This window comes from Lolium perenne, chromosome 2 (assembly GCF_019359855.2).
Source record: "Lolium perenne isolate Kyuss_39 chromosome 2, Kyuss_2.0, whole genome shotgun sequence".
NCBI classification, from domain to species: Eukaryota; Viridiplantae; Streptophyta; class Magnoliopsida; order Poales; family Poaceae; genus Lolium; species Lolium perenne.
The window spans coordinates 108,473,009-108,490,924 of NC_067245.2; the positions used below are offsets into that span (position 1 = coordinate 108,473,009).

Below are 17,916 nucleotides of genomic sequence, written 5' to 3' on the forward strand. Positions count from 1 at the left end.
TGGCAGTACAGGGAGAACGACGCTGCCACGTTTCCTTTTCATGGGTTGCTTTTATTTTTTTAGAAGGTTGCTAGGAAGCGGGTTTGACCGTTCATCAATTCCATCGTGCGGTTGTGCACCTAGGGGATCGGGGGATTTGATCCCCCGGGGGACGCTCAGCACTCCCCGGTCAATATATGCAACTTATAGGGTCACGGGACCCTATCCCGTTTGAAAAAGAAATATCTTGAGTTATCGATCAAAGCCTCAAAGGTGTGACACCTGTCCTAAAAAAAGCTGCTGAAGTGAAGAAAAGATCATCACCCCATCAGATTTCATTAAGGAAAACGCTTTGGATCCGGCGACCGATCGCGCGCCCATCCGGCCTCGCTCGCGCGTCCGGCTTAATGGGTCTGCTTTTTTCGGCCCAACAAGAATTTCGCTGCAAAACACATGAGTGAGATAGTGAATTATTTGTTGTAAACAATCCGTAATTTTTGTAGGATTTGTTGTTAACAATTGTTGTAAAGAGACAACATTTTTTTATTTTTTTGTTGATGCTAATAAAGTGATTTTTTTGTTGTAACCATTTGTGACTTTAGATAAAATAGTAGGTGATTTTTGTTGTAATTCAATCTGTAGCAAATTAAATGTTGCTTGACCACTTTGCATCATTTTTGCAAACATATTGATTTTTTATTGTAATCGTTTGTGACTTTTTGTAAAAAAAAGTTGGTGATTTTTGTTGTAATTCAATATGTAACAAATTAATGTTTTTTTCTTTTTTTTACAAACATATGGATTTTTGTTGTAATAGTCTCCGATTTTTGTTAATAATAATGGCTACTTTTTGTTGTAAATTGATCTTCAACAAAATAATTTGTTGGTTTAACCACTTTATTGTGACATTACTTTTAAAAAATGTTTGCGACTTTTTGTTGTAATAGTATATATTTTTTGTACGCGGAGAGAGGATTTTTGTTGTAATACTCTTCACATTAGGGGGTACTACGGGAGGGTTGCAAATGTAAAACTGCATTTGAACTAATATCTGAGAAATATAGTACTGCGGGTTGATTCTCCAGAAACCGGGGGTATAATGTAAATTTCCAAATGCGACTGATTCTGGCCGTCGGATCGCCATCGGACGGCGCGGAGGACGACCGATTTTTTGCCCCCAGATCCGGCGCCCGACGCCTAGCGTTCGCCACATTAAATCTCCTCTATCCTAAGAAAGAATTCGAGGGCCCTCTGAAACCCACCCTCCAGACTTTATGTTTAGTAAGGGGGTTGACTGCAAAGGTTCAGAGCAACTGAACCGAAGCAATAATATTCTGACACAGTATAGTTTTTTTTCTTCTTCTCCTTCCGAATCTGACAGCGAAGCCTCGCCGGCCACTGCCCCCGGGGAAGACTTGACTTGAGCTTACAAAAACACTCGGAAGATGCGGCAGCGCGTAGACCATGTGGAAATTGCAGCGAAGCCAACACCTTGCACCTCTCCCGCTCGTCGCATTGGGCAAGAGAGTCTGCGGATTTCCTCCGATTCCAGGGTATTTCTTCTTTCTGATCTTGCCGCGCCGGCGTCTTTCTTCTTCCTATATTAGTGCTGCATTCAACGACGGCTTCTCCTTTTCACAGCTTCGACCGCGTCGCCCGAGATTCCTGGCGCATCGCTGCGGTTTGCAGGCGTCGCTTGCTTCAGGATCCCAAAAGGTGAGCCCCCCAAATGCTCGCTCTGTTATCAGCTAGTTCCAGGATTGGTCAAATCTGCTCGACAAGTCAAGGATTGCGAGTGAATCATTGCATTTTTCCTGTTTTTTTCCTTCGTTGGATATAACATAGAATATAAGTAGGAGGATGGATCCAGGGCACCTGCAAGATGAATTCGAAATACGTACTACTTATGGTGATAAGCATTAGCTTAATGAACAGGGTCAATCTGTCTCATACCTAAACATGGGTCCCCTCTGACCCAGTATCTTATCCTTTCATAAGGAAACTCGGTTGCTACATATGCAGTTCTAGTTATTTTTAGGAACCAATAGTACAATAAAGGAGTGCCTTATTTTCCCCATTTAATTGTAAACGCAGGATTTTTACAAGGGTACTGAAATGGTAAGCTGACTAAGATCAAAAGAAGATACCCTCTGGCTATTGTTTAACATATTTACGGTTTTCTCTTTGCAGAAAAAGTTAGCACTTGAATAATCTCGATCAAGTGCGTTATGATCGAGACAATTCTAGCTGGTTTCGCCAAAGATGTTGTCAAGTCACTCGGCAACTTAGCCATTAATGAAGTTTCTAAAGTACTCTGTGTAAGAAATGAGATCAACAAACTTAAGGGTAGACTTGAGTTTATCACGACTATCATCATGGATGCAGAGCAGACTGTCGTACAACAGGCAGCCACTAGGAGTTGGCTGAAGAGACTCAGAGAAATTATTTATGAGGCAGAAAACATAATTGACCGCTGCAGGATTGAAGCAGATAGACACCAAACATCACAACCACAGGTCAGAGGAAATTCAAACCTTCACTGATCTACCTTTTGTACTTTCAGGGATAAATTATGGTTTATTATTTTGTCTTCAATCTTCATAGAGGTATATTTATACTTAGTTTCTCCAAAGGTCAATGATTTTCCAAATTAGTTTGCCTGAATATCCGTAGATTCCGGGCTTTGCCCTAGAAGCCATGACCCCCAATATGGTAGAACCACATATTAGCGGTATTGGGCATTCTTCTAGACATCTCAACCGCATGGTATTGTTCTAGACACACTCCTTTTTTCAAATGGGGCCAATGTAGTTTCGTATTTCTCCTAAATTTAAACATGTAGTACATGAGTACTTGAACTTCAGAACAAGCAAAGTAGGGCACCACTTCATTGGGTCATCGCATGCTAATTAGGTTGGAGTGGACGGCGTCAAGCATTAAATGCACACTAGGCTACGGGCAAGTGGTTTTTTTCTTTTCAGAAAGAGCATTCAAGTGGGCTGTGACAACCGAAACATGCATTGACTGCTTAACAATAGAAGGAAACAGCTGGTGCTTGACTAAGTTGACTTTACATAGGGAGCCCAGAACAGAGATGTTTTTTTCGAAAAGGGGAAGCCCTAGGGGAAACTCTCATTTGCAACTAGTTGCGCCCGCACCCCATTTTTTGTTGTGACACTTCCAAGTTTCCAAAAAATGCAAACTAAAATTCTAGACATACATTGTGTTGTGTCTTGTGCATCTGTGAAGTTTCATCCAAAAATATGTCAAAATGTGACCTGTGTAAAAAAGAGAAGACGTACGTAAATAGTGTCACATACTATTTACACATCATTTGTTCTTTTTGTGTAGGCCACATTTTGACATATTTTTGGATGAAATTTCACAGATGCACAAGATACAATAGAATGTATGTCTAGAATTTTAGTTTGCATTTTTTGGAAATTTGGAAATGTCAGAACAAAAATGGGGTGCGGGCGCAACTAGTTGCGGAATATCCCCTCTGCATTGATAGATGCATATGGACTTTTGTTTCTTTATTAAAGTTTGTTTTTACAGCTCAAGGATCGTATAAGGTCGATACATGTATCAACCATCTAAAAAAAAAATAACATGAGACGTCTATGCATCAGCATGATATCCGGTTGTCAAAACCGCCAGCCGCACTGTTTGTATAAATCCCGTGCAACCATTTCCAAATGGTTGCAACCAATATCCATGGCCAGCCTGTGCTAAAGGAACACATACGGATCCAATGCGTAGCCAATGGGATAACCTGCAAAAAAGATGGAGGTCTTGATTTGTTAAAAATAAAGACTGCGTGCATTTCATATAGACCAAAGTAAAGCATGAACACCCCACTTGGAGTACTAATACTTCCCTCAAAACGTGCTATTTTTGAAGTATTGGAAAAACAACTGCAGACTTTTCTGAAACTAAAGTATTGCTAGCCCATGCATTTAGATACTATGGTTTTGCAATGCTTTAGTTTTGAAAATAATGAGATGCCAAACGGTGAATTTTTTGGTGTAGGAACCACATAAAATCTTGATTTTCAATCGTACCCTCATTTTCCAAATATACTTACGAAGGAACCTTGTGTGTCCATTCATTAATTCTAGATACATTGATTTAACCAAAAAAGGAACCGGGTGCAGTTAGAATCCATCTAAATACATCATTATTTGAAGATAACTCTATATCCATCAATTGTTGAACTAAATTAAGCCATCTTGACCATTTATTCCCGGATAAATCCCTTCTAAAAGCTATATTTAGAGGTGTCTCCGATAAAACGCTTGCCACTGAAACTTCTTTTCGTGTACAATATTATAAAGGGATGGATATTGTCGTGAGAGAGGGGAATCGCCTAACCAAGTGTCTTCCAAGAACCTGGTGTCCTGAGCATTTCCTATTTTCAAAAGACCCTCTAGCTTAACTCTCATTAATCCTTTCCAAAATGAAGAGTCTGTTTTTTTTTTTTGCTTTTAATTGAGATAACGTTTTGGAAAGAACAAAGATAATATGGGATTAATCCTAGACTAGCATAACTAGATATCCTAATTATGGAATCTCTGCTAAATATAGCTTAGCCTATCTTCTGGTAGAACATCCGACTGTGTGGCCACCTACTCTTAAAGGGCCAATAAGGTAAGATCCGCACAATGAACTTTGATCCTGACAACCTTGGGCAGAAGTAAACATGACCAAAATGTTGTATGAATAGTACCTAGCTAATTCTACTTTGGTCAAACTTTATCCACTCTGAAATAACTTATTGTGCTTACTTTGATAATCCAAGTCTAAAGGTAGACTACACTACATCGTTTGAAATTAGCATATTGTGTACTCCGTCCGATCCATAATAATTATCGAAGCTTTAGCTCAAACAAATTTGTGCTAAAGCTCCGACAATTAGTATGGATCGGAGGGAGTACAATATATTTAGCAGTTCTGGACATGGACTAAAACTTATCTTACGTACAGGAGTGCAATCCTTCGCCGGTTTTCCAGTATTGCAGAGATGTTGCGATTGACTGCAACATCGCAAATGATATACGTGGACTAAATCAGAAACTGGAGAACGTTATATCAGAGAGTAAAATGCTCCATATTAATCCAGTGGTAGAGGATCCACTCAGATCATATCTTGATGTTGGTCCAGATCTTGAGCCTTATATTGTAGGCAAAGAGGTGGAGAATGACTGCAACAGTCTCATCCAGCTCCTACAAAGAGAATATACTACTACTAGCTGTCCTTTGTTTGCTGTAATAGGAACTATTGGAGTCGGCAAGACTACTCTTGCTCGAAAGGTATACCATAGGGCAACAGCCATGTTTGAGATCAGATTATGGGTACATGTCTCAAAAGACTTGACGCAACTGACAATGTGGTCAAATGGGAGGTATACAAGAGCAGATACTCCAGAACAACAAGCATTTTTACGCACATGTTTAGAAGGTAAGAAATTCCTGCTGATCATTGATGATGTGTGGGGAGAGAATGTTTGGGATGGGCTGTTAGAAATACAAGCACAACATGGCGCCCCTGGCAGCAGAGTCCTTATAACAACTCGAGATGAGCGTGTTGCAAGGAGGATGGGGGCCGTCCAACATTACCGTGTGAAGAGCTTGAGTGAGGATGATGGTTGGTGGTTGCTTCATACAATGGCTTTCCCTAATGAGAGCACGGGGAACATGCAGGATGTTGGAAGACGAATCGTCCAAAAGTGCAATGGCCTTCCAATGGCAATAAGGAGAATTGGATGCTATCTACGGGACGTGGACCCAAGGGAAGATGATTGGGAGAGAGTCTACTTGAGCGATTTCTGTGGCATTTCGAGGAGGATATGGAGTACTATTAATATGAGCTACATGGAGTTGTCATATCGCCTGAAGAGGTGTTTTTTATATTGTGCATTATACCCAGAGGGATTTGTGATTGAGCAGCAGTGTATCACCCGCCAGTGGATTGCGGAGGGGTTCATTGTGACCCCGCAGAAGTCAACACAGCCACAGTCTACAACAGTTGAAGAGGAGGCTGAGAAATGTTATGATGAATTGTTAGCGAGGGGCCTTCTTTTGCCAGAAAATGACTCTGGTGGTGCAGTTCGATCGAAGATGCCTCATCTTTTCAGATCATTTGCACTTCTTCAGTCTCAAGATGAAAATTTCAGCGGCAATCCTCAAGATATTGGTGATGTTTTTAAACCATGTCGCTTATCCATCACAAATGCAAGTGCAGAAGCCATCCGATACGGAATTAAAAAGCTTAAGAGCTTGAGAACAATTCTACTGTTTGAGAGTCCACTGAACGACAACGATATTTTCCAGAAATTCACACACCTAAGGGTTTTGGACCTTGGAAATACCCACATTGAGTGTGTTACTGGAAGCTTAGGACGGATGACACACTTGAGATATCTTAGCTTTGCTAATACTCAAGTTAGAGAAATTCCTGGTAGTATTGAGAATCTGAGGATGCTGCAGTTCTTAATTCTCAAGAACTGTGTTCATCTCAATTCCCTCCCTCAATCTGCTGGCCGCTTAATAAACTTGAGAAGCCTTGACATCTCAGGAGCTGGACTAAAGCGTGTGCCATTCCGATTCTCCAAGATGAGAGAACTCAACTGCCTACAAGGTTTTCTTCCAAGGTCAGCTGGTGCAGAAAATAGAAGTGGCTGGGAGTTTAAAGAACTGAGCTCCTTAACTAAGCTGACAAGCCTCCAGATACTGAAGCTAGAGAGAACACTAATTGTGGAAGATGCAAGGCAGTCAGCACTGGAGGGAAAGTGTCATCTCAAAGTGCTTGAGTTAAGCTGCAGCACTGACGACCGGATAATGGAGATTAGTAGAGCTGAGAATATCAAAAATGTTTTTGAAGGGCTGAAGCCGGGACCTTCTATTGTTTCTGTCAAGCTAGTAAACTATAATGGCCATGGATTTCCATCTTGGCTATCTCCGTTTGCTCTACCACTGCTGCAGCGGTTAACCCTTGATGGCTGTCTTTATTGCCAATTTTTTCCATCTCTGGGCCAGATGGAAAATTTGAAGTTTCTTGCGATAACTGGTTCCAATTTGTCATCTACCATTGGCCCCGAGTTTCGTGGAACACCAGATAATGGAGTGGCATTTCCAAAACTAGAGCAGCTGCTCATCAGTAGGATGAGCAACTTGGAGTCATGGTGGGGCCTTGAAGAGGGGGATATGCCTTCACTCATTAATCTCAGGCTTGATGGATGTTCCAAGCTGGATTCACTGCCCTACTGGCTCGAGCATTGTACATCACTGACAAGCTTGCAGATAGATCATGCTGATAACCTAGAAGAAATCGTGAACTTACCTGCACTTAAACAGCTTAGAGTTCAGAGGAACCGATTGCTGACAAGGATCTCAAACCTCGAGAGGCTTGAAGATTTGCAAGTTCTCCATTGCTTGCGTCTGGAAGTTGTACAAGGTGTCCCTTTGCTGCGGAATGTGCATTCAGATGAAAGAAATTCAACTGAACTTCCACATTGGCTGCGTCCACAAGAACCTTTCATGCTCAGGAGATTGGAGATTGTTGGCACTGAAGAGCTTCTTGACAGATGCTCCTCTGCTAGTGGCCCATACTGGTCTGTCATCCAAAATGCTGATCATGTCTATGCCAATCTGCCGGATGGTGCCTTGTACTTCTCCTTCAACAAAAGTACCAGCTACTTTCATAGAAGTGCAAGGTCCCTTGCACAATCTTTGTTATACATATCACCTAGCTTCACCATGCCCGCTGTTCCACAATCCGATGATGTGATTTTGATGGGTGAACCTGAAAGCAGAAACATGCAAATTGGTCAATCCACAAGTCCGTCATGGGTGAGGACTCAACTTTTCACAGTTCTCCTATTTGTTGTCACCATTCTGATGTACCTCATTTTGTTGGCTCACAACTCATCTAGCACCTTCATTTCCTTCGGGACCTCCTGATTTTCTTTTTGACCAGCCTTATATTCTCTTGTATATTTGTGAAGCATGAATAATATTTGCAACCATTCGGATCGACTATCTATCCTCAATGATTATGTGCTTATGGGTTATGGGGGTCATTCAAGTGTAGAAAATCCCTTCCGAATTCTGAGAGCAAAAATATTCTTATATTTCTTTTAAGCAAATGCAGCTATATTGGTAAAACGTCTAAAACGACAGATCACTGTTATGTCTTCCCTATGGCTTGATATTTTGTAATTACTACTTCAAATTTTATACTTCCATTCTTTGATTTATACCAGGCATATAAGCTTGTAAGTTTGGAACCATTCACTAAGTGGTGCTCCTTACATCAATCCGTCCGCTTTATTAAAACACTCAAGACATTGTTTGCCCCAACCTGCTCTATAAATTTGAAGCTGCACTAGCAATTTTATCATCTAATATGTTAGTAGTAATTACAAATTATTAAGTATTATTTGAATATGAATTTGCATTTACTGGGACTGGTTAGATCACACCGGGCAAATTGTTAGAAGCATCTGCATGGTTTTGATCTCGAAATGTACTAGGATGGCGTAAAGAGAGAAACACAAATATGTGCTAGCGTGGTAGATGCACACGTTTTTGAAAATTCGTATTAGTGGATATCGAGAAATCCCAAAATATCATAGATGTGTGTAATATATTGTATGTGTTGTGCACCCACAAAAATGTAGAAAATATGATTAAATTAGTGCTACATAGAAACTATGAACCTGAAACTTGACATCTACAACAGCGTGCCCCCTTTGTGCAACGAACAATTCTTCATATTTTCTTACAATTTTTAGGTACACAAGTAGTAGCAATTTCAAGGTGTGCCCCTAAACATACAAGTGAAAAATCCACACTGATAGATGTTCGATGTTCTGGACATGGATACATAAATGCAAACTAGACCACCACTATATACTCCCTCCATGTTTAAATATAGTGGATGTTAGTTTTGTTCTAAGTCAAACTTCATAAAGTTCAACCAAGATTATAGGCAAAAGTAGATCAACATCTGCAGTACCAAATAAATACAGTATGAACATATAATTCATGATGGATCTAATGGTATTGATCTTTGCACTTTAAAGAATTACTGAATGTACATATGACAAAATCCACCAGCTTAATCAAAACGTATGCAATAGGTTCTCACATAGAAAGATGACCACTATTTTTTTTCCAATTATAAAGTCTGGAAAATATAAACTTATGTACACTTTACAAAAGTTGTGTTCTCAAACATTCAAGGTTACAAACCAAAATGTGCATCTCAACGGTCAAATAAACACCATGACAGAAACATTGTTTCATGGTGCATTTAAAGAAGTACAAAGAAAGGTGTTGCGCTTTAACAAAAGTTGTGCACGCCATCATCAGTTTTCAGGCTGCAAGTTCTCTTGATCTTTTGTCTTACGCATGCCATGACCAGCTAATGTGCATCACGGAAATGAATACATATTCACTAATTTACAGGCATATGATGCATCTAAGTGTCAATCTAGTAAATGTTGCAACAAGTCCAATTACATAAGAATGCCTCAATTAACCCGATCATATCTGTGTCCTCTTCAATACACCATTAAGTAGCAACAGCAGAACATTTCACCAAATTCTGTCATGCCATGTAAAGAGCATATACAATGGCGTGAAGAGTCTCAACTATTTTCAAGATCAGTCATGCCTTGATTTCATCTGTTCTGCTTCATCTGGTCCTAATTCTGACAGAACAATACCGTCAGTCAAGAAATACAAGAAACAACAAGAGGATTGTTGCAAAGAAGATGAAGAGGGTCTGGATGAGCCAAATCTCTCTGGTCGTCTTATTCTGCAGCCAATAGGAAAGCACCTGCATAACAATCAGAACCATCACAAGGTAGAGAACAAGGTATTGTCTTATAACCCTCTTGAACGTGGATATTCGGATGACAGGTACTCTAGACACCCCAATTCGAGAGGTCATTTCAACAGAATTACCAAGTGCAGTGGTCAGATCTGCCTGCGCAATTTCATCTGCTATTGCAACAGGTGGCCTGCCATGTTCCATGATTCTTTGATCAACATGGAACTCAGCAGTATCCTTTGTATAAGTGAAGAATGGAGATTCATCAGGTAAGTTTGCATAAACTTTATTGATGTCACTGATGATTCCCCAGTCTTCTCCATTGGGGAGTAGTCTTTCAAGTAGCTCTTTTGTGCCAACAATAGTGAAAGTTTGCAGCACTGAGGCATGACTTCTCAACCATTCTGGACATCTTCTTAATTCTCTATCTTCGATGCGGACATGCTTTAGATAGTGAACTCCATTCATATCCTCCAATCTAGAGCAACCCATGACAATTAGAGCTTCAAGTAATAAGAGATTTGAGATTTCCATAAGTTCATCGCATGCCTGGAGAACCAATTCTTTGAGCACAGTCAAGTCTTCAATGGCTTCCAAACTATCAGCATGGTATATGTGCATGCTTGTCAGGACTTTGGAGTACTTGATACCAGAGGGGAGGCACCTCAACTTGGGACAACTCTCCAGACGAAATTTCACAAGGGATGGCATATCACCAGATTCAAATCCTGTCCATGATTCAAGAATCTGCATATCTTTAAGGTACAACTGCTCTAGTTTAGGAAATGACTGCTTGGCACTTGTTGGTTCTTGCTCAATGGTAAGTAACTTGGAAAAACCGGCTATGGTAAGGAACTTTAGTTGAGCTAGCTGGCCCAGATCCGGCAGATGCTCACAGAATTTGCAATCAGTAATAACAAGCCTCTGTAGGTTTGAGAGATGAGGTAACCAATCAGGGCAAAGTTTCGCATAGTAGCTCACCATTTTAAGGGAATTCAAACATTTTGGAGGAGAAAAGCGATCAAATGTTTCTTTTAGTGTTCTAGCATCCTCCTCCCGTACTTCAGCTTGTCTATCATCAGTGGTACAGCATAGTTCAAGCTCCTTAAGATGAGACTTGTTCTCCAGCATCGCTTTCTGCATCCTCAAACCATCTGAGACTCTTTCCATCTTCAGTATCTGCAGACTTCTCAATGCATTTAGAGAGTTTAGGTCTTCCAAAGGCCATCCACTTGGGTCCTCCTCGCGATTGGGCGTGCAATTTACAATGAAACCATGTAGCGTTGAGAGCAGCTTCAGATTTTCCAAAGTAGGTAGGACTTGATGTAAGCTAGTTCCTCGAAGGTCAAGACTTCGCAAATTCTGCAGCTTGCCAATTCCTTTTGGAAGAGTGTGTAGCCAATTGCAGTACCGGAGACCCAAGAACTGTAAATTTCTGAGACACTCAATGGACTCTGGAAGTTCTGTAATTCGGGTCAGTGAAAGATTAAGGAGCCTAAGGTGAACTAGAAATTCCAGTGTCGACGGAATGTACTTAATTTCAGTATCACCTAGGTCCAACACTTGCAAATATTTGACTCCCTGGAACAGCTTATCTAAGCCATTATTGCCCACTGGGTTCTTGTACAGAATAACTGTCTTCAAGCTGGATAGAGCTACTATTTCTTCCAAGTTTGTAGCTGGCCCATTGCTTCTAAGCCACACATGCCGCAGCCCTTCAATGGAAGTCCCATTGATACTAGGCTTTAGGTCGCCAGAGAATATTTCATCTTTCGAAAAGAACTGTAAAAATGATCTGATGTGTTTATGCATAGTGCATCTTGTTATGTCATGGTTTGCAATTTCAGGCTGCATAAGTTTTCTTGATACCAACTCCCTGTAATACTCATCTGCAGTGTTGTCAACATTGCAGCTATCTTGTTCCTCAATGAATCCCTCTGAGACCCACAGTTGACCAACAAACTGCTGCCTAATGACAGAGCCTTCAGGGAACAGTGATAAATAAATTAGACATTGCTTCAAACGTGCCGGTAAATCATGGTAGCCCAAATAAATGGCCCCAGTTAAAGGATCTAGAAGGTCCCTGAAAGACCATCCTTTGCTTTCATACACTCTCTGCCAGGCCACTTTGGTTTGCTCCTTTGTTCTTAGGACAGCGCCTACAATCTTAATAGCCATTGGAATCTTGTTACACTTTTGGATAATCATTATTCCTATATTTCTTAAATTGTTCCCATGAAGGCTCTCATCATGATGTGCACTACGACAAAGTAAGGACCAACAATCCTGAAATGTCAATTCCTTGACCTGGTGGATGTAGGCCGGCTTCACTTTTGCCACAACACTTTCATCCTGAGTGGTGATCAAAATCCGGTTTCCGTGACCGAAAACATGCCAGTGAGCATCAAGGGAATGCTCAAAAATATGATGACCACACAGGCCATCAAGCACCAGTAAGAATCTCTTACCTATAAGCATAGCAGCCAAGATGGCCTCAAGCTTCATCCTGTCCTTTTCTCCTCTGGGATTCCCACCGGCGGCTGTTACAATTGCAGACAGTAACCCAATATCATCAGAGTCACTGAAGACATTAACCCACACAATCATACTAAAAGCATTTCTTGTGCGGTGATCATCATGTATTTTCCATGCCAAAGTAGTTTTGCCCATTCCACTAGCCCCGAGGATTGCGACAACACCGTTAGCACTTTGCCTGTCCGTGAGCCTGTCAATCAGTTTATTCTTTTCACTATCAATGTCGCCAACTGCATCATCATCAGGAACGACTTGTCCAGAAATTTCAGAAATTCCATTCAGGCTTTCATGACTGTCTGATAGAAGCCCGAGTTCGGAACCCTTATTCAAAATACCATCCAGTTTCTTATTCAGGCTGATGATGCTGGTCCTCAAAGTCTTGTAACGGATGCCATTGACATTCGGTGGTAACGTGAACCAGTGGCGAAACTGCAAACATCAAGATTGTATTCATGAAAAACTTGTAGAAGATGCTACATATGCATCCATATGAAGATTGCGCCGCAACGCAATGTGCCATTAACATGATTTTGCACTCATGTCCTATGAGGATGAATGAACTAGCAAAAATGAAAAGCAACGTGTGCTCATGTGCGCAGGTACATCAAATTAGTCAACTGTTGACGGGGATCCGATCCAGGAGCGAGAGCCTACCGATTTTCGGCCTTCCTGCGGCTGAGCGGCTGCGCGGCGGAAGTCTGCGTCGGCGTCGCCGAGCTCGTACAGGACTTCCCGGAGCGCCCGCAGCCAGGCCCTGGCGCTGGCGTCGCTGCCCTGCCTCGCCTCGGCGTCAGCCGCGAGGCTCGCCGTGTCGTCGAGCTTCCGCCGGAGCCGCTGCAGCTCGTCCGCCGCGACGTGCGCGCCGCCCACGAGCAGCCCCTCGATCGAGCGGGTGGCGGCCGGCAGCATCGCGGTCGCGAGCATGGTGATGGCGTCCTGCTCCTGCTCAGCGCGCCGTCTGAGGGAAGGAAGACGACTTGGCGTTCGCGTCGTCGAATGGGAATGGGATTATGCCAAGCAGCGATCCCAGCGGTGGGTTCGTGGTCTTCGTCAGCTACCGTCAGCAATTATTCAATTTTAATCACAAGTTGATGGATTTAATTAGAAGAAAATTGCTGCTCGATATTGAAGAAAGAAGTACAGTATGAAACTTAAATCAAATCTTCTATATTAAATTTTAATAGTTCAGAGACCGATTACATAAAAAAATAGATAGGTTGGAGTGACCAATTCACACAGAATCAGCCGAGGCTATGATAGCTAGGTCTCACAGTAAGAATCATCTAAGCTAAGAGTATCTAGGTCACATTCATCTCAGCTACCAATTCACTCTAGAATTAAGCTGCGATCGATTCTTGACAACTGTTACAGTTAACACAAGCAATCATCTGAACTTTGTCTGAAATCTCAATCAGTGGAAGTTGCTCGTTCAGTTGCTCCAGACAAAGTAGGGGCAGAAGGCTCCCATGGCCGGCGTCCAGTTGCCACACCCCAAGAAGCACTTCCCCTGCATTGGCCCTGGCACAGCTACAACGCCTCCTCTGCTTGCCACCCCACAGTAGCAGAAGCACGCCCCCAAGGCGCCACCGCACGGACTTATGTGAGGCTTCTGCTGATGGATCGGCGAGCTGGTAATCCAGCGCGGGCTTACGTGAGGTTTCTGTTGTTGTTGTTGCTGCTCGTGCTCTTGGATCGGCGGCGGTGCCAGCGAGCCGGTGATCTCGATCTTGGCACCGCGCCGCATGAGCTCGACGAGAAGGCGCGCGGTGTTGCGCGCGTCGTCGAGCCCGCAGTGCAGGCGGCCCTCCCACTCGAGCCCCGCCGCCCGGACCGCCTCCTGCAAAGTGGTCCGACCTCCGGTGCCGAGCGCCGCCGCGAATGGGATCCTGAGGTTGATCCAGCGATCGAAGTAGGTGGGCTTGGCGATCCCCTTGAAGAGGCACTCGGATTCGAGCATGGTGCGGCAATCCCAGTCGCCCCAGGTCACGACGGCCAAGCGGATGCATTTCCTGGCTCCCGTTGCCGCCTTGAGCCAGGAGTCGTGCAGCAAGAGCGCATCCCCGAGATCCACGCCTCCGTCGACGTCCTCCTGATGGATGCCGGTGAGGTCCCCGCAAAACTCCGTCAGCACAGGGCGGTACTTGGGACGGACGTATCTTCGGAAGGCGGACTCGATGCGGCCGGTGGTGCCATTGACGAGAACCGAGGGGAACTCGATGATCTCTTGCGGGTAGATCCGCTTGTCTTTCTCGCAGGTCGCCTCGAAGTCCACCACCAAGAAGTAGTCGAAAGCTTGATTCCCCGACGGCATTGCGCCCCCGCGCGCCGGCAAGATCGATGCCATGCTCGGCATCATCCGCGGCGGAAAGCGTCTGGGATCGGAACACAAGAACAGTCTAATGGAACTGCAGGGCAACCTCGCGGGTCTCTCCTGCCTTTATACACTGATTCAAGTTACGCTCGTCTCCGACTTCGAGCGGGTTTAAGATTTCGTCGGGTACTCGGATTTGCGCGGGTGATAGCGCGTTTTCTGTTTCTTTGCATCGGGTTTCCTTGTACAACTTATTCAGCCGCGTGCCCGTTTCAGCTAGTGGGACGGCCCAATAAGGTCAGCCGCAATTCTTTTGCTTATTTTCCTTTTTTTTGTTTATTTTCCTGTTTCCTTTTTTTTCCTTTTTTCCGGTAATATATGTTCATTGCCTTGCTATATTTTGCGAACCAGTGTTTAATTATTTAGTTAAAATTAATTATTTATGTTATATTTGTTAGCTTTCCTTATAAGCGAGTGGATTTGCTATGTGTGGTACCTACACACCTTTGCATTTGTGGACGATTCAAGCCGTATTAACCTATTTTAGCTTGTTTTTCTAATAGAACACGGATTTCTGGTGTACAAAATAGTTTCAAATTTTTGGTTCAATTTTTTTGGTGAAAGTCAACGCATAGTAGTATCGGTGTTCTAGGAGTTAAAGCTTAGTAGCTGAGGCAGGGACTATCTTCTGTGACAAAGAGATGCACTACGGTGAGGACCACCGATCTTTCGTGCCAAATGGACGCCATCTTGCAGCACTATGGAGGCGTATGTTCAACTTCCAACAGTGTAAGCCCATCTTTGACGGTGGAGCGACAACGTTTTTCACCTTTTTCATCCGAAGTCATTTTGTCCCTGGCAATGACCAGCGACGAAATTCATCTATGGACTTCGGCGGTGAGGCAGATGGACTTGATCGTGTTTCCAAAAAAAAACCCGGATGGACTTGGTCGTGTTTCCAAAAGTAACATCCGTATGACTAGACAATTTTCATGTTTCTTGAGGTACTTATTGCAATTCGTACCACCTCCTAGAATTGTGGAGCATCTTGTCGGCCCTCCGGGAACATTGCCCGTGCAAAAAAGTTCTATATAGATGAAAATGACAAGATAGAGCCATAGTGGCACATTTCAATAAAACAGCCACAAGTTTTTTTTTTTTTTTTTTTTTTTTTTACAAGTGGCTCTCACCGATCGTGCCGCTCGATGCCACAAAGGCTTTTATGGTAGAACCACTCTTATTGCGTTTGCTCTTGAAGATACTAGATCCACCTTCTTGGGTGGCCTCTGTTTCGCGATTGTACGCTCCTTCAAAGGCAACAAATCGTCTTGCCCGATTCAGGATCATCAGCCCCCAAGCTGGTGAGAAAGTTGATTTTTTTTTTTTGGTCAAACAGAGCCTCAGGCGCCCAACGCACGGGACTCAACAACCTCATCATCCACAGAGCAAACAAGGTCTAATCGGGCGACGCCTAAGCATCCTGAGGGAGAGTTAGGTCTTCCGCGTCTCCCAGGCGGTGGCGGCGGAAAGTCTTTCCTGCTCCAATCTCCGGCGTCTGTGCTGGCCCCTCTCCTTCCGCTTGCCGCTCCAGCGGTAGGAGGGAGGGGGACGCTGTTTTTTGCATGGTATTTAGGGCTAGGAGTTCTCTGGCATGTCGCGCCGTTGGGGTGGTGGGAGCGGCGCCCGGGCAAATAAATCTGCCTCAACTCTTCTCCCACACCGGCGCTGTTCTCCATGGCGGCGTCTCGGAGTTGGTGGCACTGTGTGCGGTGGCTTTACGGTTCATGGATGGTGTAGGCGAGGCGGCGGCGATGGCTCCATCAGATGGGTTTTTCCTCCTGTTCTGTCCCTGTTGCTGCGGCGTTGTCTCCGGCGCCAAGGTGGAGCAGAGAGGATTTGTCCAGGAGTACGTGCAGACGGTGGTCTGCACTGGTGACAGCTGGAAGATGGTGCACCTTGTGGTGGGTTCGTGGTTGAAGGCTGATGGTTCTGGTTCCCTACTCCGACATCGTCGTGCGTGGGTGCCAGTGCTGAAGTTTGATGGTGTGTTCAGGGACATGCTGCCCTGGTCTGATTCTTTCAACGGCAATGGTTTGTCCTATGGCAAACTACATTGGAGGTCCGAAAAGCTGATGGTCAGCGATGGAGCTGCGTCGAGCTCACGTGAAGAGGTGATCTGTCCATTTTTTCCTTGGTGCTACAGTGGTGCCGAAGAAGATGGATAGGCGTTGGTTTGTCACATAGGTTTATCCTATCTTTCCAAATCTGTAAGATCGGCGTAACTACTTTGTATCTCATCTATACCATGTAGTACTCCGACCGTACACGTACCTCTCTTGTACTGCCACGTAGGGGGCTTTTCCCTACCTATATAACACGCAACCGATGGCCCGAAAGGGCACGCATCGTTCCACACAATTCCACATGGTATCAGAGCGGGTCTCTTCCCGACTCTAGCTATCAAACCCTAAAAACAGCCCGACGCCGCCGCCGCATCCTGCCGCCGCCGCTCGCCGTCGCCGCCTCGTCAAAACACACAACAAAATCGTCTGCTGCCGCCGCTACTTGCCGCCGCCACAAATCCAATACAATCAAGCCGAAAACCACCGCCGCTGCCGCTCTCCTAGCTGCTGCCGCAACCAAACCCTACATACAAAACCACGCCGCCGCTTTCAAATCCTACATACAAAACCACGCCGCCGCCGCTCTCCTAGCCGCCGCCGCGTTCAAATCCTACACCCAACATCCACGCCGCCACTACTTTCAGCCGTCGCTGCGTCTACACGTCTTTGACGGCCATGTCTTCATCAACATCCTCGGTGACCAACCTTGCTGCTGCTCTTGGTGCAGCCCCGTCACAGCTCTTAACACGGGACAATGCTCTTATTTGGAAGGCGCTTGTGATCCCTGCTCTCCGTGGTGCCCATGTTCTGGATCTTGTTGAGGGTAATGATAAGCCACCCGAGGAGCTTTGAGACTGAAGATGTCAACCACAAGAAGGTTACCATCCCCAATCCTGAGCATGCGGCATGGATCTCCCGTGACCAACACGTCCTCCGATGGATCCTCAATGCCTTGTCTCCCGATGTGCTTGTACATGTTGTTGGCATGGAGTCTTCTGCCAAGGCATGGGCGGCTATCAACGAGTATGTGTCCTCCTCCTCCAAGTCTCGTGTCCAACAACTCCGCTTGGCTCTCAATGACACTCGTAAGAATGATCTCTCTGCTGAAAAATACTTTGCCAAGATGAAGT

The 17,916-nt window shown here is 44.3% G+C and overlaps 3 protein-coding genes across 3 annotated transcripts; 1 reads left to right on the plus strand and 2 right to left on the minus strand.

The window, feature by feature from the left end:
* Window positions 1-1,312: 1,312 nt before the first annotated feature.
* LOC127333682 (putative disease resistance protein RGA3) lies at window positions 1,313-8,060 on the plus strand. The gene is made up of 4 exons (XM_051360082.2): window positions 1,313-1,532; window positions 1,621-1,695; window positions 2,170-2,495; window positions 4,966-8,060. Exons 3-4 carry the CDS (start codon window positions 2,208-2,210, stop codon window positions 7,939-7,941), a joined length of 3,264 nt encoding a protein of 1,087 aa, XP_051216042.1. The 5' UTR covers window positions 1,313-1,532; window positions 1,621-1,695; window positions 2,170-2,207; the 3' UTR covers window positions 7,942-8,060.
* A 1,423-nt stretch (window positions 8,061-9,483) lies between these two features.
* Window positions 9,484-13,352, minus strand: LOC127333681 (disease resistance protein RGA2). The gene is made up of 2 exons (XM_051360081.2): window positions 13,007-13,352; window positions 9,484-12,781 (listed from the first exon to the last, which is right to left on the minus strand). The coding sequence occupies exons 1-2, from the start codon at window positions 13,274-13,276 to the stop codon at window positions 9,713-9,715; spliced, it is 3,339 nt and encodes a 1,112-aa protein (XP_051216041.1). The 5' UTR covers window positions 13,277-13,352; the 3' UTR covers window positions 9,484-9,712.
* Window positions 13,353-13,399: 47 nt separating this feature from the next.
* Window positions 13,400-14,968, minus strand: LOC127333683 (uncharacterized). The gene has a single exon (XM_051360083.2). The coding sequence runs from the start codon at window positions 14,706-14,708 to the stop codon at window positions 13,782-13,784; it is 927 nt and encodes a 308-aa protein (XP_051216043.1). The 5' UTR covers window positions 14,709-14,968; the 3' UTR covers window positions 13,400-13,781.
* Window positions 14,969-17,916: the final 2,948 nt, after the last annotated feature.